Here is a 24434-nt window from a genome sequence, read left to right on the forward strand (position 1 = left end):
CAGTGGCTATACAAGGCCCTCAATGCCATACAGAAGGATGAAAGGATACCTGAAGATTGCAACAAGGAAGCATTGTACCACTGTTCAAAAAAGGAAATAGGAAGAAATGTGAAAATTATAGAGGTATAACCTTATTATCACAAGGGCTAAAAATAATGGAGAAAGTCATTGACAAAAGACGAGGGATATATAGAAACACAATTAGAGGAAGAACAATATGGCTTTAGACCAGATAGATCAAATAGATATTTACAGTGCGAACAATAATGGAAAAAACATCTGGAAAGGAACAAGGAAATCGTATTCATATTTTTGGATTTGGAAAAAGCTTATGATACATTTAAGAGAAAACGTGTATGGGAATGCCTACTGAAAAGGAGTGTACGAAGTGTGTTAAAAAAAAGACCAAACTTTGTAAATTGCGCGCAAACCACAACATTGAGCGAGTTGTGACTGTGGCGGCGCCTAGCGGCAACTTCTGACAACAGACCGCTGCTTTCCGCATTCCATTGCCTGCATTATCAGTTGAGTTAGAGCCTCTGAAGTGATTGCGTGTGTCACATGTTCGTCGAATTCTATAATGAAACAGCTTGAGGAACAACGCGTGTGCGTGAAGTTCTGCTTCAAAGTTGGGAAAACGTTTGTGGAGATGAGACGTGGGTGTACGGTTACGATGTCGAAACCAAAAGGCAATCATCACAGTGGGTGCGGAAAGGTTCTCCTCGACCGAAAAAAGCACGAATGAGTCGTTCAAACATCAGGGTGATGCTGATTGTGTTTTTTGATTGGAAAGGCATTGTCCATCACGAGTTTGTACCCCGAGGCCAGACAGTGAACAAAGAACTGTACCAGAATGTTTTAACGCATTTGAGAGATGCTGTGCGCAGGAAGAGGCCTGAACTGTGGGAAAACAAATCCTGGATGTTGCACCATGACAATGCGCCAGCACATGCCTCTCTCTCGGTCCTCAGTTATCTGGCAAAATACCAAATTCCTGTTGTGCCCCATCCGCCCTATTCTCCCCACTCGGCTCCAGCAGACTTTTTCTTATTCCCCAAATTGAAAACCACCTTGAAAGGACATCGTTTCCAAGACATTGAAGAGATCAAGGAGAATGCGACGAGGCAACTTCGCGCCATCGAAGAAAGTGCATTCCAGGAAGCATTCCAAAAGTGGAAGAAACGTTGGCTACACGCTGTTGATAGTGCAGGGGACTATTTTGAAGGGGACAGTCTGTGAAATGATGTAAGCTACATAATAAAGTTTTTCTAGCCACAGTTGGGTCTTTTTTTGAACACACCTCGTACATGTGGGGAGTGGTGACTCTGAAACATTTTATACAAACAAAAGGTCTCAAGCAAGTGCACTGTCGCCATTATTGTTTATTATATTGATGGATGAAATCATAAAACATGTAAAACAGAGTGTCAGTAGTGATGAAGTGGTATTGCAAATGATGTGGTGATTTGGGGAAAGGCGGAAAAGAAGTACAAAGAAGACTGGACATTTGGAATGAAAATCTGAAGGAGTTTGGTATGTTAATTAGTAAAAAGAAAACTGTAGTCATGCACTGTGGATAAGAGAAAAAGAGAAGCCACGTGAACATAGACGGAGAACGGTTAGAGAATGCAGAACAGTTTACATATCTGGGTAGTATTATTAATGGAAGTAATGAAATCAGTCCTGAAATTAATAACAGACTAAGTAAAGGTACAACATTTTATCATCAAGTCAGATAGCTTTTATGGGATGATAAAGTACCCAAGAGAAAAAAATTAACATTATATAAACAGTATTTCATACCAATTGTAACATACGGACTAGAAACGCTGGTAACTAATAAGAAACGAGATAGTAAGATCCAAGCAGTAGAAATGAATTTTTTAAGAACATAGGTTAAAAAGACAAGAAGAGAGAGAATTCAAAATATTAAAATCAGAGAAGAGCTAAGTATAGAACCATTAGTACAGAACATACAGAAAGCAAGATTGAGATGGTTTGGACATGTAAAATGAATGGGAAAGGAATGGGTAGCAAGAAGGGAATTGGTAAGAGAAGTTAAGGGAAAGGGACTAGTTGGGGGACTGAGAAGAAGGTGGATGGATTAGATTTGGAAGGACATTAGAGAAGCTGGATTGGATGTAGCAGAAGTAATGGAGCAGAAAAAGTGGAAGGACAGAAAGAAGTGGAGGAGAATTGTTAACCACACCCAGGTGACTGGAGTGGGACATTGATGATGATGATGATGAACGCCTAGTAATAATAGAGCTGAGATAGAAATAACAAACAGAGTAACCAAAGGTTCTAACTTTTACAGTATCATTAGACATCTACTATGGGTTGTTGAGAAGGTCCCACAGAGAACAAAAATGATCCTGTAAATGTCATATTTCATTCCCATCCTTACATATTCTCTGGAAACCTCCACATTAACATCAAAGGATTGTATTAGGATTCATGCATGTGAAATGAAGTTTCTTAAAACTGCCCTCCAAAAGACACAAATTGATCACGTGAAAATGATGAGATTCGATCTAACCTAAGTCTAAATGAATCGATGGAGGAAAAACTTAGGTCATCTAGACTTAAATGGTTTGGGCATGTTAAACGAATGAATAGCAAAAGGTTACCATGTGCTTATTTGGAAAAGAGAATAACAGGTAGAAAACCAGCTGGAAGACCAAGAAGGAGATGGGTGGACCAACTGAGGGAAGACTTGGAGAGAAGAGGATGGTATTGGGAATCTGTTTTGGACAACAAAATCTTTTTGAATAGGAAACTTCAGAAGACGCTCGTTTTCAAACATCCTACCCGCTCGCTGGAAGGGCAAACCGAAGTTGTTGATGATGATGATGCAGCCTCTTGCTAATATCCATGCCCAGTCTTGTATTCTGCATTAATTCACTCCCTAGATATTTGAAACTGTCATCAATTTCAAGGCTTTGGCCACCAATTTTCCTAATGCCTTTCCCTTGTCTGTCTCTTCTTGATATCACTGTGGTCTTGCTTTTCTCTGCGCCGATTTTCATCTCACACTTTTAAAATTTCCGATCAGTGCATCAGATTATTCTTGTACAGTAGAACCTCGATAATTCGAAATCGGTTAATTCAAAATCCCGCCTAATTCGAAGAAACTCTCGTTCCCGGAAACATGAGATACAGTTTTGCATGTTATTTCAATTGTTTAATTCGAAATACGGATAATTCGTAATTCGAAATACAATGTCGGCTCCATTACTGAAATTCAGACTTTTAATTCGAAACTGCCTTTACATTTTAAAACAATAGTATGTTACAAAGTAATTTCAACTCAAAATTTATCCGCTCCGCGTCATAATAGAACGCGCTTTCCGGAACGTGGAGGGGTAGCTTTCCGCACTTACTCACTTCGGTGGGTCTACAGTGCGCTTCATGATTGCTAAGTTGAATGAAATCGGAATTCAACCTTTTAAGGAACGCCGTAATATCACGCAACAGGCAGTGTGCGGGAAAAAAGAATCTGCGAACACTGGCGATACCGACAGTTGACGAAAAAACGTGGCTCGTATAATAAATTCGTAGGCACCGAACAATATTGTCATTGCCGGTGAAACTGCATTGCTTTATTTTAATGCAAGCCCAAACGGTCTTATGGTTTTAAAGAAGAAATTGCCAGCCGGGAAATCGTACAAGTGTGAGGTATGGGGGTCATAGTAGTGCGTTGCAATGCACATGGAAGCGAGATACTTTATCCCCTCGTCATAGGAAAGTTCGATAAGCCACAATGTTTTAAGAGCGTCCGGCACTTTCCATGCCAGTACAAAGCATCTATAATAAAAATGCAAACAGTACAGAAATCCAAAAAATAATGCATTTGCACAGGGGAACCGGCATAATTTATCCTCGTCTTTGAATTGTGCGATATTTTTTCTTTCGTTGCGTGAGGTGATGTTTGTCAGTGATTTATCCAAGTGCATTATTTGAACATTGTAAATGCACCTTGTTGGATACATTTCGGAAATAGTTTTTTCCATGGCATTTGGAAGGTTTAAACTGTGAATCGAGGTGATTGCATGTATTAATGGATCTTACAATACTTTGTGACGCGGCAAGTGTTTACATTTATGAAGTACGAGAAAAGTGCCATGGCGGGAAATCGTACAAGGATAGTGTCATAGAAAAGTTCGATTTTAAGGGCATCGGGTACTTCTGTGTAAATACAAGGCATCTAAATGCATACAGTATAGTAATCCAATTAATAAAGCACTTGCACATGGGAGACAGCATAGATTTCTCCTCGTCTTTGAATCGTGCTTTTTTTTCCTTTCTTTCGTTGCGTGAGGTTATGTTTAGCAGTCAGATATCCGAGTGCATTATTTGAATACTGTAAATGCACCTTCTTGGATACATTTTGGAAATAGTTCTTTTTTCATGGCATTTGAAAGGTATAAACTGTGAATCAAGGTTAACTGCATGCAGTAACGGGCCTTAGAAAATTTTGTAACGCGGCAAGGGTTGGTACTTCTGAATTGCGAATTGGCGGTTAATTCGAAATCACGTAATTCGAAGTCCGATTTTTGAGTCCCAACGACTTCGAATTAACGAGGTTTTACTGTACTACTTTGCTGTTTATTCCTCAGACCACAGTATCATTTGCAAATAGAAATAACTAGGGCCCAGATGTTTTGACTTAAAAATGTGCAAGCATTTATGGCCTAAAAATGTATTAAAATATGACAAAAAATATGCCTTAAACATTTTTTGGTCACATTTTCGAAATCTTCAAAATCTTGCTGCTGTTTAAATTAACATTATATTGAAAATAAACTTTTAAAATTTAGAATATTCAATACTAATAATAAGTAATAATAATATTATTATATTTTGAATTTATTGAATTACTCATTCCAGAGATAATTCTCGACTCTGCACAAAATGAAATAAATGTCACATTTTGACGGGTGATCAAAAACAATTACAATAGCAAATTACATATACTTTAAAGTTTTCTTCATTTTCTCGCAACATTGACTTGTAATGGGAAAAAGACGGCTCAACATCACAGTATTTCATTGGGCCATATTTGAAATACGTCAAATCATTAGAGTTCTGTTGAATTTTTTCAATTGGTGGAGGTAATACCGCCGGCCCCATGGTGTAGGGGTAGCGTGTCTGCCTCTTACCCGGAGGCCCTGGTTCGAATACCGGCCAGGTCAGGGATTTTTACCTGGACCTGAGGGCTGGTTCGAGGTCCACTCAGCCTACGTGATTAGAATTGAGGAGCTATCTGACGGTGAGATGGCGACCCCAGTCTAGAAAGCCAAGAATAACGGCCGAGAGGATTCATTGTGCTGACCATACAACACCTCGTAATCTGCAGGCCTTCGGGCTGAGCAGCGGTCGCTTGGTAGGCCAAGGCCCTTCAAGGGCTCTAGTGCCATGGGGTTTGGTTTGGAGGTAATACCTCAAAAGTCCATGTAGCAGCATCTGTTTCTCCATGTTAGGGGCAGCCTGAAAAAATTCCTGGCATTAAGTATAAAATAAAATTCCTTTGGGTGTGGTGAGCCCATCATAGTAATAGCCTATAAAATGATTGAGAGTGAGTCGAGGCCTCGGAAATGGTTAGAGCGTCCTCCAAAAGCGACACGCAGTTCTTGGTGTTCTCGTCCTGGGGGAACTGTGAAAAATAGAAAACTGTGGCGGTCCTTGATTCACAACCTGACCCAGAAGGCTAGAAATGGGAAATGAGGAAAATGGTGATTTGCATTATGAAAATGAGGGTGTCACGGCGAGCTAAAAGCGAGTAAATGTGGTATTTGAAGATGGCATTGTGTGAAGACATTGTCTCCTCTGTTGCTCTCTCTTCGCACACTGATCTTTTCGTGTTCCTTCTCGATGTACAACATAATATTTCAATTGTGTTTAACGTATTGTGTGTCAAATGTTCCTATCTTTCAGTATATTAGGTACTTAAAAACCAGTTTTTCTTTTTGCAGTACTCTGTTGTATGTGTTCTGTTTTATTCACAGCAAATTTTGGGATGCAACATCATCACAGCATTAATGCAGGAGTATGCCACAACCATCAAATCATCAGATGTCGGTCTCACTTGGGAAGCTCATTTTAAAGCCAAGAAGCAATTCGAGGTAAGTACGAGGGTTGGGGTATTAGTTGTGGCAACTCTATTTTTCCCGCACAAATCCAGAATTTTTCAGGCGAAATTAAATAATACAGGTGGGAGTTGACAGCATAAGGTTCTGTGGAATATGTGAATCAGTGCTCTCCCTAGAAATTTTCGTCAGCCGGGTGTCAGGAATGAGTAGCCGGGCAGGAAATAGGACGTAAAAAGTGGATATGATAAAATTTCAGGTTATTCCCCTCAGGGCATTAATAATATTGGACAGGTAAATATTAACTGCAAAAGTGAAATATTTCAGTGTTATGACAAACAAGACATAACAGAGTATTTTGAACTTCTAGTTATTATATTCACAAAGATGCACACACACGATGCTATCAATTGTGTACACTGTTTTATTTACACATTAATGAACTGCTGTTTTGAGCAAACACTTGACTGCTACATTAGCATGTCAACCAATTACCAACACAACAAAATCACAACATGAGTTCAGACACTGAATTCGAGTAGTACCTTCTCAAGTCTCCAATAACCTATGTACAAATGGATAGAACATTCTATAAAGCTTGAGTGACCAGGATGCGTTGTTCTAGACTGTTATCCTGTGCTGCACAACATTACATTGGATTTATACATCATAATTACAGGTAATCGTAAATTATATACTATTAATTATGTGTTCTTACATTAAATAAAGTCGTATTAATATACATCCAGCAGATGTATTGTGACATAACCCCACATGTTTTGTTACACGAGACAGACCATACAACACACAAATGATAAATGATGCAACTATGATTTCTACCAAATAAAGTCTGTACTGGCATCCTGTCATATGTAACTAGTAGATAATAATAATAATAATAATAATAATAATAATAATAATAATAATAATAATAATAATAATAGATGTAAACAACTTCATAGCCACACCTCACAATTCATAATAATAATAATAATAATAATAATAATAATAATACCTACTGCACCTGTCCAGGGTTCTAGTGCATAACAATTTATCTTAACTGGCTTATGAAGTGGCTGTAAGGATTTATTTGACGAGACCCTCGAACATTCCCTGGAGTCGAAGTCCATCACCCCTACTTGAGTTTTTCCTCGGCTGGCTCAAGAGCTTGGGTACGTGGTATGTCCGGAAAAGGGGCTTAAACTATTTAATTCTAAGTAGGGGGAAAGAGTCTCGGACATCAGAGGAATACGAATACACTACTAGTGAGAAGGAAAATCATCTATTTTTGCACAAACACCTTTAATTAGCTAAGGAGACACTTGTATAATACGCTACACAAAGATATGCCGGGATATTTACATATGCAATAACATTAATTCATAAATTAGGTCTGAGCTTTGAATGTCCTTTTCTGTCTCTTTCAGATTAGCATTTATCACTTCATAACCTTCAAATCATTAAAAATACATTGAAAGGGCGTCCCGTTCCAGAACTATTTGGCATATGGAAGATCTTATCATGTATTATATTAAAAACACTTTATACACATCTTACACAAAGGCATATCTTCTTTACGATGTGAATTATTTAATTCAATTTGTATATCACGTGTTAATTGAGGGTTACTGCAAATTCGCTGAGCGCATTTTAAACACATGATAGTTATGTCACATTGTCTGCGTTAATGAACTCGCCACGCTTATCGTGCGGAGTACTAACTCCCGCATAACACCTGTTTCGTTGGGATTGCCTATGCAGTAATATAACACGCGACATTCCATTTAAACGGTGTCCCTAAAAAAACAATACATATAACAACTCGGCAACCAGCATATCACATTATATGACGTATAATAAACATTCACTTGAAGAAATAATATAATATTCTGCACTTCATTTTCCTGGAAAGAACAGTATCTGGCAAGACCCATCTCATTCGCCACGCGAGGGACAACAATACCTGAAAATCCTATAACGGTTTTTACTTTAATTAAACACAAATAATAGAAAGATGGGAGGATTTCACTCATCTATAATATCTGGAACCTATCGACGATGTCATTTTCTTAATTTATGCATGTCTCCTTTATATGAGAAGAAGAGAAGAGCGAATCAAATGTGTCTCCCTTCTCAAAGTGGTGAACAAACCTCGTTTGGGGTCTAGCTTCCCCCATCCCCTCATAAAACTGTCAAGCAAGTTGGTCACGGCCATTCGCTCGTTCTCTATTTTTCTGGCAGAGCAAAGCTCCAGCCTTTATCAGCTATTCTTAAATATTCATATCATCGCAAAGACATTCTTTCTTTACGATTCACTAACGCTATCAGCGTCACATCACACATATGGCTTCAATTATCTTGTTCACGAGACGGCATTCTGCGTCGTCCTAAATATATATTCAACAGGGGAATTCGCTTATTTAAGCACCACTACTTTCTAATTCACGAGCCCACAAATCAAGTACCGTCCTCTCAGTTCTCATGTCCCGAAACCATGCATATTTTAAAGAGAAGATTCTAACCATCAGGATTTTTTTTAAAAAATTCACAGTTAACTGAGATCTACATAATTCAATTACACCCCCATAGTTGACTCTTTGTCGTCTTGAAGTTTGCAGTCGTAAATCTATATAGGAGGAAATCTACCATTATGTGACGTGCCATCAAGAATAACTAATCGGGAATTCTTGTGATGAATCATAGCATTTAAACTTAGCTTTGGACGATAAGATCAAACTACGAAATTTTATTCCCTTTCATTTACGTCACGTCACCTCTAAATTATACTAGGGCCTTAAAATTACCATGCAATATCTCCCATAATGAATGAAGTAAGTGGTTGAAGCCATGAAGAAAATCTCACAGAAAAATCTTACAAAAACTATAATCCCTCTGAAACCTCGGCTTAGTCAAATAATATTCAAAGTATTTACATGGAAATTATTTACTTGTTTAACTGTGACTTTAATGATCAAGGTAATAAATTAAAATGTACTCAACACTCAGATGTCTGCAATCAGCTTTCCTCAGGGAGCACAACCAGGGTTTTAAGCTGTCATCAGGACATCTTCACTTGCGATGGCCTCCAGAGTCGTCCTATGTCGGTTCACCTGCATGTTGGTTGAATCCTCGTCTGACGTTGGAAGCTCCAGAGGATCCCTGATGCGTTGGAGTGACTGTACAGCGGACCGCTCACCAGCTCTCTTCAAACTTGAAGCTCTCCGAGGTCAAATATGCAAATGAGGAAGAACTAATTTGTCATAAATGCACTAATTGTGTCATGCATTATAACTTTGTTATGACTAAGGATACTCGTAAATTCGAGCTCCCTAGTCCTCTGTTAATTTATTCTACCTTCTCTATTAAAAAAAAAAAAAACCCAATCGACCTTCATTTCGGTTCTCCTCTTTCAAATTTTTAACTCTTGTCTTGCGCCAACTTCGACTACTTCAATCATGTCCTAAAAATTTTTTCAATTTAAAAAATAGCGCACTGTGCATATAAGTTTTCATTTGTTTTCCGATATTGCGCTTTTTATTACATTTTTTTCTCTTTACAATTGTTTTTTCAAGTCAACTGTTTTCCAAGAACTTAGCAGGAGCACAAGTACTCATTCAATTATACTGATTTGCGTCGTATATTTTTTATATACGTACTTAACCTCCCGCAACCGAGACTAATATTGGACCTTCAAGACATTCTCCACTCTACTTTGGCGTACGAGACCGCAGCGCATGACCTTGAATGTGCCGCGCTGATCACCGGGAACTGGCGTTTTGCTTCTACAAATCTATTCGTCTGCGACTTCAAGTTATTTATAATCTTCATATATTATTTGATAGTGTTGTGACTTTGTGCCTGACAGAGTGTGAAACTGACCCATTTCTCCAATATTCATAAACATTGTGTGATTTCGCCTACTTGTTTTTACGGCTGACGATGACCTGGACTAGGGTCGAAACCGGTCCCATTTAAATAAGAATGTAATTACTACATTTCTTTCTTTTATGTATTGAATTGGTTGAACTTCAATTATTTAATTTTTAATGTTAATAATTTCAATACGGAACAATGAAATTTTTATCTTTAAATAGTCCTATATTGGTAATTTGTCCTGAAGCCCGATATCGATACCTTCATTTGCATACACCAGTTCTCCACAAGTAATTTAATCTCGGAGCACCACACACTAGCTGGTCACAATCCCAGGATATTACTGGTCATCAATCGACCCACTCCACTTCACTAATCGTTGATACGATGTACAACTCACTGCGTTTGAGAGAATACGGAGAGTGCCGCCCGATCTACAAAAATGATGACTGATGGCCAGTCACTGTTATCGTTGGTTCAAGCCTTACTGTAACACTGTGATCGAACTATCTCTTTATTGGATCACTTCCTTCATTTATCCTCGATTATATGATCGTTTATATATCTCGTATAACGCGACACAGTCCACTATATTCACTTAGATCAGTTTCGTAACTGTGCACGTAATAATACACTTCAACCGACCCCCTCTTTTTACCATCCCGCGCCTCTCTGACTCATAATCAAAGTAAAATTTTATCACATCCAGATCATAGCAAACTGCATTAAGGAAGCAACAGATATTTAGCACGCAGCGCACTGTCACTCACTGTGTGTTGTCATTTACCACTACATAACACTGTTTGATAAGGAACCTTCACGATGTGAAACACTGAATATTAAAACTGACTGTTCACTAAAGAATAAGTCTGCTGATTAGACCGAATGCACTGGATCTACTGTGTATACTGCCTTCTTGCCACTCGCCTTTATAGTGGAAAGCCATATTTTTTGGAGGGGGAGTCAGTCCACTCCCCCTTGTCAAACATTGGTCCGTTAAACGGTATATTTAGACGTTGAATTTGATATCAAATCAAAGCCTGTACATCCCTCTTTCCACTGATCAATTTTCGTTCTGAGTCCTTCGCGGGTTCGTCTGTTATCATCAAAGCGTCAGTATCAATTCTCAGTAGGTGGAGCCTGACTCCGGGGATATTTCAGTTTTCCTGGTCCTGACAGAGTCGGGCATCTGGATTTACTCTCTTCGTGCCATCAACCATCTGCGTACTTCCTATTATTCTTATTATGTAGAATGGTTCTCTGCATGATAAATCTGCATAAAATCTCCTCATTCACCGAAGTCGTAACTCGAAATTATCCATCAAGTATTTCCGAGTTATTAATGTTAATACCCTCGAAACATTTGACAGCTACGCATTGGTGCCACTAGATATTTAGGGGAATACAGTAGAACCTCGATAATTCAAAATCAGTTAATTCAAAATCCTGCCTAATTCAAAGAAGCTCTCATTCCCGGAAACATGAGATACAGTTTAGCATGTTATTTCAATTGTTTAATTCGAAATATAGATAATTCGAAATTCGAAGTACAATGTCGGCCCCATTACCGAAATTCAGACTTTTAATTCGAAACTGCCTTTACATTTTAAAACAATAGTATGTTACAGGGTAATTTGAACTCGAAATTTATCCGCTCCGCTTCATAATAGAACGTGCGTTCCGGAACGTGGAGGGGGTAACTTTCCGCACTTACTCACTTCGGTGGGTCTACTGTACAGTGCGCTTCATGATTGCTAAGTTGAATGAAATTGGAATTCTTTTGTATTCAACCTTTTAAGTAATGCCGTAATATCACGCAACAGGCAGTGTGCGGGAAAACAGAATCCGCAAACACTGGCGATGCCGACAGTTGACGAAAAATTGTAGCTCATATAATAAATTCGTACGCACCGAACAATATTGTCATTGCCGGTAAAACTGCATTGCTTTATTTTACTGCGAGCCCAAACGGTCTTATGGTTTTAAAGGAGAAATTGCCAGCCGGGAAATCGTACAAGGGTGAGGGATTGGGGTCATAGTGGTGCGTTGCAATGCACATGGACGCGAGATACTTTATCCCCTCGTCATAGGAAAGTTCGATAAGCTACAATGTTTTAAGGGCGTCGGGCACTTTCCATGCCAGTACAAAGCATCTACAAATGCAAACAGTACAGAAATCCAAAAAGATAATGCATTTGCACAGGGGAACAGGTATAATTTATTCTCGTCTTTGAATTGTGCTATTTTTTTTTTCTTTCGTTGCGTGAGGTTATGTTTGTCAGTGATTTATCCAAGTGCATTATTTGAACATTGTAAATGCACCTTGTTGGATACATTTTGGAAATAGTTTTTTCCATGGCATTTGAAAGGTTTAAACTGTGAATCGAGGTGATTGCATGTATTAATGGGTCTTAGAATACTTTGTGACGCGGCAAGTGTTTACATTTCTGAAGTACGAGAGAAGTGCCATGGTGGGAAATCGTACAAGGATAGAGTTGTAGGAAAGTTCGATTTTAAGGGCATCGGGTACTTTCTGTGTAAATACAAGGCATCTAAAATGCATACAGTATAGTAATCCAATTAATAAAGCACTTGCACATGGGAGCCAGAGTAGATTTTTCCTCGTCTTTGAATCGTGCTTTTCTTTTTCTTTCTTTCTTTCTTTCATTGCGTGCGTTATGTTTACCAGTGAGAAATCCAAATGCATTATTTGAATACTGTAAATGCACCTTCTTGGATACATTTTGGAAATAGTTCTTTTTCATGGCATTTGAAAGGTATAAACTGTGAATCAAAGTTAACTGCATGCAGTAACGGGCCTTAGAATATTTAGTAACGCGGTAAGGGTTGGTACTTCTGAATTGCGAATTGGCAGTTAATTCGAAATCACGTAATTCGTAGTCCGATTTTTGAGTCCCAATGACTTCGAAATAACAAGGTTTTACTGTACATGGATTGATATCGTCTCGTATGTTGAGATGACTTCTTTGAGGCCGTTTCGTGACCTCACTCCTCAGTCATGTGACATTTTGCTTGCTCCAGCTCTCTTGCTCAGAGAGAGAAAAGCGCTTGTACTCCCTCTTTTCCCCCAATTGCGCGCAACGAGAGGAGGGGCGCGCGGCTACGTAGGGCAGCTCGAGTCCCGGAACCGTCAAGAATATCCTCATTTGGCGGCTATTTACCGTAGAACTGCGCAGAAAACGGCATATTCTCTATACAGGATGTCGCTATATACATATGACGATGTCATGAACGGTCACACTACCACCTTCTAATCGAGTTCAATATTTTCACATTTACCCATGGGTTTAGAGAATTGTTTCCAAGTTATATTAGTCCATTACACACATGCATCACAGTGTTCTGATGTTCATTCATAATTATGTAACACGGTAGCTTAGGATTTCATTGATGTGGAGTGCCATGCGGGTTTGTGACGTCATGCGGAATCGCATGCGATTCCACACTAATCCAGGCAGCGCTTGCGCATGACACTATGTGGTAGTAAAGCTAAACCTTTGAACTCCAACGTTATTGATGCAATTGAAGGGCTTATTTCCAAAGTGACGCATCTCCAAGAAATTAAATTTTTCAGGAAATGCAACTTTTTTAATAAATGGATTCAATTTTTCTATGCAGCTACATTACTTAAACAAAATAACCTTGCTGTGGTGGCTAAAATCCTAATGCAAAGAATACCATCGAAATGCGGTCAACAGGCAATTAGCGTGACCACACATCTTGACGTGATGGTAAATGTAAAGAGTTTGCTCAACATAGCTAGAATAGTGTAAATCATATTTTGGGCACTGCTTCCATCACAGAAAAGATTGATAAATTTTAGTGATGGATTTTCAGTACAAAACTTTGACTAATAATGTATTTTACCGGGCGAGTTGGCCGTGCGCGTAGAGGCGCGCGGCTGTGAGCTTGCATCCGGGAGATAGTAGGTTCGAATCCCACTATCGGCAGCCCTGAAGATGGTTTTCCGTGGTTTCCCATTTTCACACCAGGCAAATGCTGGGGCTGTACCTTAATTAAGGCCACGGCCGCTTCCTTCCAACTCCTAGGCCTTTCTTATCCCATCGTCGCCATAAGACCTATCTGTGTCGGTGCGACGTAAAGCCCCTAGCAAAAAAAAAAAAAAAAAAAAGTATTTACGTCACTTTAGAACTAAAGGGGGGCTGGAAATGCATATTATGCGGAACGGCGTAGGCTAGGTTAAATTTTAGGTGTTGAAACTTTCAAATATAATGCTTAATGATATATTTAATCAAATACTTCACAAATGTTGTAGTTATTCACAATTTATGAATTTGAAAATGCTTGTAATATGAATAGAAAATAATAATGCCTAGAATGCAGAAGAACATAAAATTAATTTAGTAAAACCTAACATATGATTGGTAACAAACAAAGTTGATTGTCTTGAGTTATGTCTCGTATTTCAAAACACATACATTTTTGGGAAACTTCTTTTTGGAAGGACTTATTGGTCCATACACATCACACGTTCAATAAATTCAAAAAATAAAAATATCATTGTTGCATACGAGTTGGACATAATGCGTTTCTGTGTGGGTTTATTGAGGAGGCTCTTAACATCCTTGACTTTGTCTTCTTTCAATACATTACCAAATAGTACTTGTTCTACTTCAAGAGACGACCATTTTCTACCTCATTTCAGAAGGGTATGTTTGCACATCTCCATAATGTCTGAGTACAGCGGTTTATAACTGACAGAATTAGACTTAGTTTGAATAACTTTCATTTCTGTTACAGTAGAAGTCCGCTATAGCGAGTACGGCGTATAACGAGAACCCCGTTATACCGATAACTTTTTTCTGTCCCTTCAAAATTCCTATATTAAACTGTGTATTATCCTTCGGTTACAGCGAGAGCCCTATCATTGACGCATCCGTTATTACGAGTGATTAAGCGCACAAGATGTTTTTTTTGTTATTGATATTTGTGCCCCCCCCCGCGATTATGTTGCATGCAATCGATTATTTTCGGTTTTGTTTTGTCGCTGTGTCCACTAGCGAGTTCTCTCGTCGACATTCGAAAGTGATGTCGGAGTCGATTAGTAATAACTGTTGACTGCTGTTCTGTAAAGAAAATTTGAATTGAAAGAGAACATATTTTCGTAATATGTGCGTAAATAACACGTCCGATAACAGTTCTAAACTCGTTACAAATAAAGGCTGATTAAACGATCGCTTAATTTTAATGATAAATACTGCAATCAAGTAAAAATGGGATACCCCTCGAGATATGGCAGAGTGCATAATTGATTTCAGAGGTTAGTTTATATTTTCTTGTGTCTGGTTAAATTACGGAAAGGTGAAAGGTTATTATCATGTAAATTTGTAAATTTATAGCGAAAAGGTTATAATTTCTCTACTGGCGCTTAAGTATGTTTTCATCATAGGTATAGTACGGTTAAGTTAGGATAGGTGGCGCTGTTTGAATAAGGAAACTGAAACGTTTGCCACAAAATGCGATCGATCATCTTTGGTACGGTATAGTTTTCTCATTTGTGCATTTGCGAGCTCTCTCGTCGACATTCGAAGGCGATGTTGGAGTCGATTAGTAATACCCAACGACTGCTGTTCTCTAAAGAAAATTCGAAATGAAAGAGAATAAGTTTTCGTAATAAATGCGTAAATAACTTGGCTGACTGCAGATGTCAACTCATTAAAAATAATGGCTGTAGTAAGCGATCTCTTAATTTTAATGTTACATACTGGAATTCATTAAAAATGTATGTACGTACAGATATGGCAGAGTAGGCCTGCATCACTGATTTCAGAGGATAGTTCATATTTCTCGCGTCTAACTAAATTTTGGAAAGACTTTTCACATGCAAATTTTTAGCGAGGATAAATCGGCTTTACATGCGTTTCAAATATGTTTTCACAACACATATATGGTTAGGTTAGGTGACGCCATTTGAAGAAGGAAACTCTGAAGTGATACCATATTTCTCCGAATCCACGACGACGTTTTTTTCCTTCAGAATCTCATGCAAAAATCTCAAGGTTTGTCTTCCATTCGCAGCCTAACAGGAATGAATACCACTGGCAACTACCGTGGTAACCACGCCGCTTCTTTTCACACGCGCTCGCACACACAAAATTCCTTGACAATAAACGACAGCCTCTCGTTTGCCGAGACAGTCGGTTGTACGGTGCCTATGTGTAACGTCACTGGATCTTGGAAAATAGTGAACAGAGAATCACATTCTACTAGCCTCTACAAAAATGTTTCTCAAATCTGCAGAATGGCATCAAAACATGCGAGCCTTCGAATTCTTAGAAAGACCATGGCTACTCAGTGGCAGAGTTATAACGCGTCCAATGTACCTGACTCATAGTAAAATTAAGTTTTTTTAGACAACAGGAACATTTTCGTGATGGATAGTCGTAAAGATACGTGGAACAGGTATTGCCGGCAAATTTTCAATGGGTTCTCGTCGATACCATATTATGATGGCCAATTTTAAGTTAATTGTTATTAAACACTCGGAAATGTAGAATAATTGTGCAGCTGCAAGAAAATATGGCATAGGCCTAAGTAAAGCCAATATTTGACGTCAGTGTGAAGACAACGATAGCTAAAAAAAAATGTGTACTGAACAAAAAGTACATTCAGTGGTCCGCAACAAGGACTCTTTAAAGAAGTCAAAAATGAAATTTTTAGGTATGTGCACGAAAAACGCAAGGGTCGAATGGCCATACCGTGGCGCAATAAACTCGTTTGTTGACTTTCAGCGTCCGTGATTAGGCCTATACTTCGCTAGCCGCTGAAGTTGGCCGAACCCGGCAAGCGAGACGTGCGTGTAGTGGTAGCTGAGTAAAAGTACCATAACAGTTTTATTGACAGAAAGAATATTTTCCTGGCGGATCGCTGTATGTAGAGATACATGGAATAGGTATTGCCGGCAAATTTTCAATGGGTTCTCTTCGGTATTATGATGCGAATTTTAAGTAAATGGACATTAAACCCGCAGAATAAAGAATAAATGTGCAGCCGCAAAAAAATGCGGTATAACGAAAGCCAATGTTCGGCGTCTAAAAATAGTCAAAAAATGCGTACTGTACAACAAAGGCAGTCATATGATTTAACAAAACACTTTTTGTGCCTGATTAAAATTTTTTGTAGGAAAAAGTGGGGTTCGTCATGGATTCGGAGAAGTATGGTACTGTAATTTTTTCAGAATGAAATTAAACAAACACTTTCACGTAGCATCGGATTTCGAAAAATAACAAACGAGTAAGCCGTAGTGTGGATATCATCCGCGGAAACGCACGTTTTGAACAAACTGATCGCCATTTCATACCGATTTTAATGTGTATGGGGGGTTTTCCGACTTTTATACAAAAATCGGATATAACGACAATCCGCTATAGTGAGTAAATTTTCTGCTGTCGTGAATTCTCGCTATAACGGACTTCTACTGTATTTTGAAATCATGCTTAGGTTTCATGTGTACATCAGTGGTAGATTTTCAGCTGTAAAAATGCCAGTCTTGACCAAGAATGCGTAGCTGGCCGACCCTTGAAAAAATAGCATGATATTCAGCTGGCAGAAGAAGCAGCTCCGTTTTCCTAATATGTTTTTCCACTCTTCCCAATATGCAGTCAGCAGGCAAGCAGCTATGACCACGCATCGTGTACGTGATTGTAAATGTCACGTGGTAGTCATTTGAAAGTTTGCTCAACATAGCTGGAATATTGTAATTGTTACTGTGGGCACTACTTCCATCACAGAAAAGATTGATAATTTTTACTGATGGATTTTCAGTACAAAACTTTGACAAATAATGAAAAAGTGCACTAGAAAAGTCTGATCTACCCCTTTTGGCTTCATTTTCAGATCATGTATAAAAGGTAACATCATTCCAATCGTGTTTCGATTTTGCACCATAATGCCTCACTACGCGTAAATAATATTGCCACAGCTGGCGAGCATAAAACGCTTCACCCAAGGAGGTGTGGGGTAAAGGTTGGTTCTGATTCATATAAAAACTGAGACACTCGTACCGTTCGACTGACGACGTACTAATGAGTTATGCCCGGAGATTAACGGAGAACCATTTTGATGTACAGCCAAAACTGGTTAGGACATTTTTGTGGAGACAGAAAAAAAATAACGTTCTAAAGAGGAAACGTGCTAAAAAATGAAAAACAATTACTCTCTTAAATTTAAGGTTAGGTTTGAACATAAAAATAATTACAATGAAAACAGAGAAAGAAGTGTTTACAATTATAGTGAAATAATTAATGAGATAATACATTTTAAGAACACTAACATAGCAAAACATAAAGGAAAAACGTTCTTATAGACGCGAACTATACATGTCGCTTAAAATTACGTTTTAAGGTATAGTAGGAATGTCCAACATCTGGGTGATGTGCACACGTTTCATGTGTGGATTAGCATCCACTTTCTCAACTTTAATTTTTCATCATTTGTAAACTGTCTGGCTTTCTTCTTCTCCATAACTGAATGTCCTACAAACCACTATGCGTAAGTACAGTAGGCGTAATTTATGTATGTTGTTACACAATTCAGTTCTCTCTTTCTCTAGTCATCTGCCGTGAAGGTGGTTGGCAGCAGCTCTCCATTCTTTACGTTTCTGTGTTTTCCTTTTCAGTTCGTAGTAGGAATCACATCTCATGTCATCTAATATCTGCATCATGTACTCTAATCTTGATCATCATCTACAATTTTTTCCTTCTATGGAACCCTCTATTATTTTCTTCAGTAAACCGGACGAGTTGGCCGTGCGGTTAGGAGCGCGCAGCTGTTAGCTCCCATCTGGGGGATAGTGGGTTTGAACCCCACTGTCGGCAGCCCTGAAGATGGTTTTCCGTGGTTTCCCATTTTCACACCAGCCAAATGCTGGGGCTGTACTTTAATTAAAGCCACGGCCGCTTCCTTCCCATTCCTAGGCCTTTCCTATCCCATCGTTGTCACAAGACCTTAATGTGCCGGTGCGACATAAAGGATTTAGCAAAAAAATTTGCTTCAGTAACCCATCATGTCTAAGTATATGGCCTATTAGACGATGTGACGATCCCGCCGTCTTTTTATTTGTGTCATGAAACACCTCTTCATTCGTGACGGAGGCTTCCTGCAGCTGTAGGCCATCACGCTAGGGTCGTGAAATTAAGTTCTCTATCAAATCCTCACCCAGGCCGGTCTTCGCTGGTGCATCATGCGTGCGACATGGCCAGGAACGCTAATTTAAATTTCTTGTGATGAGAATATAACGAACGTGCTATCCAGGTTTCTTAAGCATGTATTTAACAGGACATAAATTAAGCACCAACACGTCACACGAGCTACTGTTGCCCAATCCAAACAAACACACGCCCACATCAAAGACTGGCTTGAGACCGACACCCCCTGCAGCTGTAGGCCGACATGCTAGGGCTGTGCAATTAAGTTCTTTACCAAATCCTCACTCATGCCAGTCGCCGCTGACGCATCGTGTGCACGATGTAGCCGGGAATTCTAATTTAAATTTCTTATGGTGGGAAGATTACAAACGTACTAACGAGTGACGTAAATGTGCTATCCAGGTTTCTTTAACGTGTATTTAATAGGACATGGACTGGGACTTTGCAATAATTGTATAATAACCAGGGAAACACGCTAGGGAGGGACGTCTTAACCAGTTTTGACACCAGGAAGAATGGAGGTTGAACACCAGTCCTCAGCTTTGGTAAACCGCTATATATCTGGTTAATCCTAAACTTTTGTTTTCCCCTCATGATTGTTTTTTCCTTGCCTCCTGCTAGCTTTCCTCCTAATTTCTTCTTTTCTCATTATTTTGCTTCTTGGCTGCTCTTCCATATTTTTTATTATTATTATTATTATTATTATTATTATTATTATTTTTTTTTTTTTTTTTAATAAGACTATTTGTTGCTATCTCCTGTTCTTTGGTATCATCCCACCTTTTCTCTTCTTCATTTGACTTCTTCTCCCGTGTGTTCCCTTTATGTGTCGCTTGTTTTATGCCACTATCCTACTCTTTTGTAATGGTGAAAGCCTCAGCTAATTATGATAATTTCTTATTGATGTACTGACTGACTTTACCTGCCCTTTATCTATTGCAGGTGACAGATCTCAAGAGGATCTTCCAGTTCTGCGTGAATGCTCTAGGGGAGCTGACCCGTCACGCTCCCCCATACCCTCCGCAGATGGTGAACCTCCTCAACTTGCTGCTGTCTATCACGGAGGGCGTCCTCACCTGGGGGTTCATCTCCGCCAACTATATCCTTTATAGCTGTACAGCCTGAAGTTAGATACTAGCATTCAGGTTTTGATTATGTTGAGCATGGTGTTGGTCATTCCCCTGTAAATGTTATCTCCTTCTGACTTTCTCTGAGGATTAAACCCTCCGTGTATGAATTGGAAATATTGTGAGAAGTTTCTGGTACAGGATGATTGTGGGTATATTTAGTCCAAGTGGTGGCAATTCAGAAAAAGGACGATAAAGAGAAACTGCCCTTATTAACTAAGATGAGGTTCTTATCTACAATGATTTCTCAGCACAGCGGTGAATCCCTGAAATTTAGGATGATTTCTCTGCTCTAAGAAGTGCTGAAGCCTGCTGTCCTTTATGTGGATGTAATGCAAGTAACAGTTCTGGGAGTTATTAGGTACTGATTATATCCAAAGAGAATCAAGATTCGCACATTGGCTACTAAGCTGTGAGAATGCTTCTTTGAATGCTGGCTTATATGACGCTTCATGATAGGCGCTAGAAAATTAAAACACTAACATTTTAAAAATTCGAGAGAATTTCTGAATAGGTATTGATTTTTTACCTATGTACATATTCTTGTGAAAGCTAGTCAGTATTGGTGTCCACTACACTACAGACTGCGTTTGTTAGTGCCTGAATATGTAAGTGATTTTATTTATTTATACTGTTGAGGTGAAATCAGAAGATTGTTAGATAGCTGGACTTGAAGTTTAAGAGCTCTCTAATAATTAATAACAGGATGCATTGTTCTTTTTCTACAGCACTTCTGCATTGGAATTTTGATGGAGGGACATAAGTTTATTATTGTATTTACTTAAATAATTTTCCTGTTTTCTTTAAAACGATTTTTAGCAAAAGATGGAGGCAGGGAAAATAATACTAATTTAATTTTGAATTGAAAATATAGATGGAATTCCACCGCTTTTTCGGTATGGTCCTTTGCAGTCGCTGGCATAGAGATGTTCTCCTTTGAAGAGAAAGATTGTTCCTGTTCGTGAATCGCGATCACTCAAGAAAAGGCTAGGAAAACAACAGATAGGGACTCTGCCACCTGGGCGACTGCCCTAAATGCAGATCAGTAGTGATTGATTGATTGATTGATTGATTGATTGATTGATTGATTGATTGATTGATTGATTGATTGATTGATTGATTGATTGATTGATTGATTGATTGATTGATACTTGGCACCCTGTGCTTGAATTGTATATTGATGATCTTTGTGATTTCCAGTGCCTTTAATGGTAGAATTTCCTGTGAAACTGAATAACCATCATTTCTTAGACCAGTTTCTTATTTTAACAGTTTTTTTCCTTTCCATTTTCTGGATAATGGCCTGGTTTACAATGCTGAAATGATAAAGCAACTTTCTTCACATACTGTAACAGTTCTTTTTGTTTTATGCTGGTAGCATGGGTCTACCAAAAAAATCCATACTTTGGTTCGATTGCAAACATGATCACTGTTAATTTGCATTGTGTATTTCTTACCACTAACCAGTATTCACTTCACTATGTAAAAATTATTAGCATAGTGGCTGGTATATGTTATAAACCAAGTACACATCTCCACCCGCGACGGGAATGTGACTGAATTCAGTCGACTTGTTTTATGCTAACTGGAGAGCAAAACGTGGAGAGATCCGTGGTGGGGACTGTGACTGAATTCAGTCGACTCGTTTTTTAAAGTAGTGTACTGTTACGATAGTTTAAACTATCGACTAGTTCGATAGTTATCAATTGATAGTGCTCATCTCTAATCTCCACATGATTACTACAAGCGTACTAGCGATGTGTGTAAAGTAATCGCCACGTAAGGCAATACCCCAGAAAGTAAATATCGCCGCCCGGTGCTCTTCTTTTCTCTTTTTTGTAATGGCTGATCACTGCTGCCAACCTGCCTGGTTACATATTAAAATCACCAGACATAACCATAACAAACTAACCTCAATGTAAACACCGATAATGAATGTTTCCCTACCCTAGTAAATGATAAAAGTTAAGATGAAATAAATCAAGATATTCATAATTAAGTTGGTTTCCACGCTCAATGAGGAATTAAGGAAATAAACACACTTTCTCACTCAAATTAATGTTACATATATCTGTCTTTATTTTGATATACAGTAGGTGTACTGTAACCATATTCTTGAAAAGAGGGGCGTGTTAAACGATGCAATTTATTTAATAAGTCTTTGCAGTGTGCTTTTCGAAAGTTGCAGGCTGGTTATATCTTCAAGCTTATCCAGGAAACATATAGGAATACTAAAGTGCCAAGCTCCATGAACGGAAATTAGGTCAGCTTTCAACTTAACTGCGGTCCGACTCGTTGGCCGAATGGTCAGCGTACTGGCCTTCGGTTCAGAGGGTCCCGGGTTCGATTCCCGGCCTGGTCGGGGATTTTAACCTTAATTGGTTAATTCCATTGGCCCGGGGGCTGGGTGTTTGTGCTGTCCCCAACATCCCTGCAACTCACTCACCACATATAACACTATCCTCCACCACAATAACACGCAGTTACCTACAAATGGCAGATGCCGCCCACCCTCATCGGAGGGTCTGCCTTACAAGGGCTGCACTCGGCTAGAAATAGCCACACGAAATTATAACTTAACTGCGGATTTGAAAATAATAATGTTATAATTTCTACTGCCAAAATTTCGTCCCGCGAGAGTTATTTCATGTATCGGTAGTTCTAGACATGAGACTGGCGTATTTGAGCACTTTCAAATACTGCCAGACTCGAACCCACCATATAGGAACACTAATGTGCCAAGCTACATGAACGAAAATTAGGTCAGCTTTCAAGCTCACTGCAGAATTGAATATTAGTTCTACTATCTACTTCTATCATTTTCATATACACCGATTAGTTCCGCAAGAGTTATTTTATGTACCGGTAGATCTAGACATGAGACTGGCATATTTGAGCACTTTCAGATACCGCCGGACTCGAACCCACCAACCTGAGCTAGTCATACATTCTCTCCTTCACTCACTTAAATTAATTTTAAACATTTCCTGCCTTTATTCTGATGTACACATTACTAAAACTGTATTTTTAAAGGGACGGGGAGGGGGGAGGGGAAAGGCAGAAAGAATCTAGATTATATAATACATTGCAATTTCTATAAGTTCAAGGACTTACCGCATAGGACATATCTGTCCTTCCTTTTAATAATAATGCTGATAGCTTTACATCCCACTAAGTACTTTTACGGTTTTCAGAGGCGCCAAGGTGGCAGAATTTTGACCTGCAGGAGTTCTTTTACGTGCCAGTAAATCTATGGACAAAGACTGATGTATTTGAATGCCTTCAAATACCACCGGACCGAGCCAGGATCGAACCTGCCAAGTTGAGGTCAGAAGGCCAGTGCCTTAGCCGTCTGAGCCACTCAGCCCGGTGTCCTTCCTTTTGCTTGGATGTTGTCTTCTTTCTTCAATAAGCAGTAGGGGATGGGGGCATTATAAACATATTTTCAGCTTGCAACTTGGTGTATCTCAAGCTTACAACATTAAGGAAACCCAGGAAAGGCACAGGGACGCTAATGAGTCAAATTCGTCGCCATAAGACCTATCTGTGTCGGTGCGACGTAAAGCAACTAGCAAAAAAATAAAAATAAAAAAATAAAATAAATTAATCAAATAACATTACCAGTATTTTTACATATATATTGGCTTAAATCACATGAAAACAGGTTGTAAGGAAAGAATGGGATAGGAAAGAGGGCTAGGACTTAAAATGAAAATAAGCGGTTGTTGCCTTAATAAAGGTACAACCACAGCATAGCCTGAAATGAAAATTAGGGAACCACCAAAGAAAAAAAAAAAACACAAGTAGCCTAGGCAGTGGCCTCCATGGTATGCACTAGCCAGCATCTTGGTAGGTGTGCTACGTACCAACTGATGAGCCCAACTTAGCACACGGTGGTGAAACGCTGGCAACCAGGAATGAGTTAGCTGGAAAATGTATAATGTCCAATAACGAACCATTTAAGTTGGCATTATAACTTCAGACCTGCCGACTGTGGGGCTTGAATCCACCATCTGCTGAAAGCAAGCTCACAGCAATGTCATCGAACTGCACAGCCAGTTCCCTCAGTTTCTTATGACGCGTAATAGGCCTACCACATGGGCTTGCTCTCTCCCAAATTACACAGTTTCAACTTCTACCTCAAGGCGACCCACTTA

At 39.0% G+C, this 24434-nt stretch overlaps 1 protein-coding gene across 2 annotated transcripts in view; it reads left to right on the forward strand.

Moving 5' to 3' along the window:
- The window catches only part of LOC136884913 (exportin-4), a 194185-nt gene that overhangs the window by 27055 nt on the left and 142696 nt on the right, over positions 1 to 24434 (forward strand). For both annotated transcript variants that reach the window (XM_067157224.2, XM_067157225.2), the window contains exons 5-6: positions 6009 to 6125; positions 20093 to 20249. In XM_067157224.2, coding sequence (XP_067013325.2) covers positions 6009 to 6125; positions 20093 to 20249 — 274 coding nt within the window. The remainder of the gene's footprint in view (positions 1 to 6008; positions 6126 to 20092; positions 20250 to 24434) is intronic.

This window comes from Anabrus simplex, chromosome 13 (genome assembly GCF_040414725.1).
Source record: "Anabrus simplex isolate iqAnaSimp1 chromosome 13, ASM4041472v1, whole genome shotgun sequence".
NCBI classification, from domain to species: domain Eukaryota; kingdom Metazoa; phylum Arthropoda; class Insecta; order Orthoptera; family Tettigoniidae; genus Anabrus; species Anabrus simplex.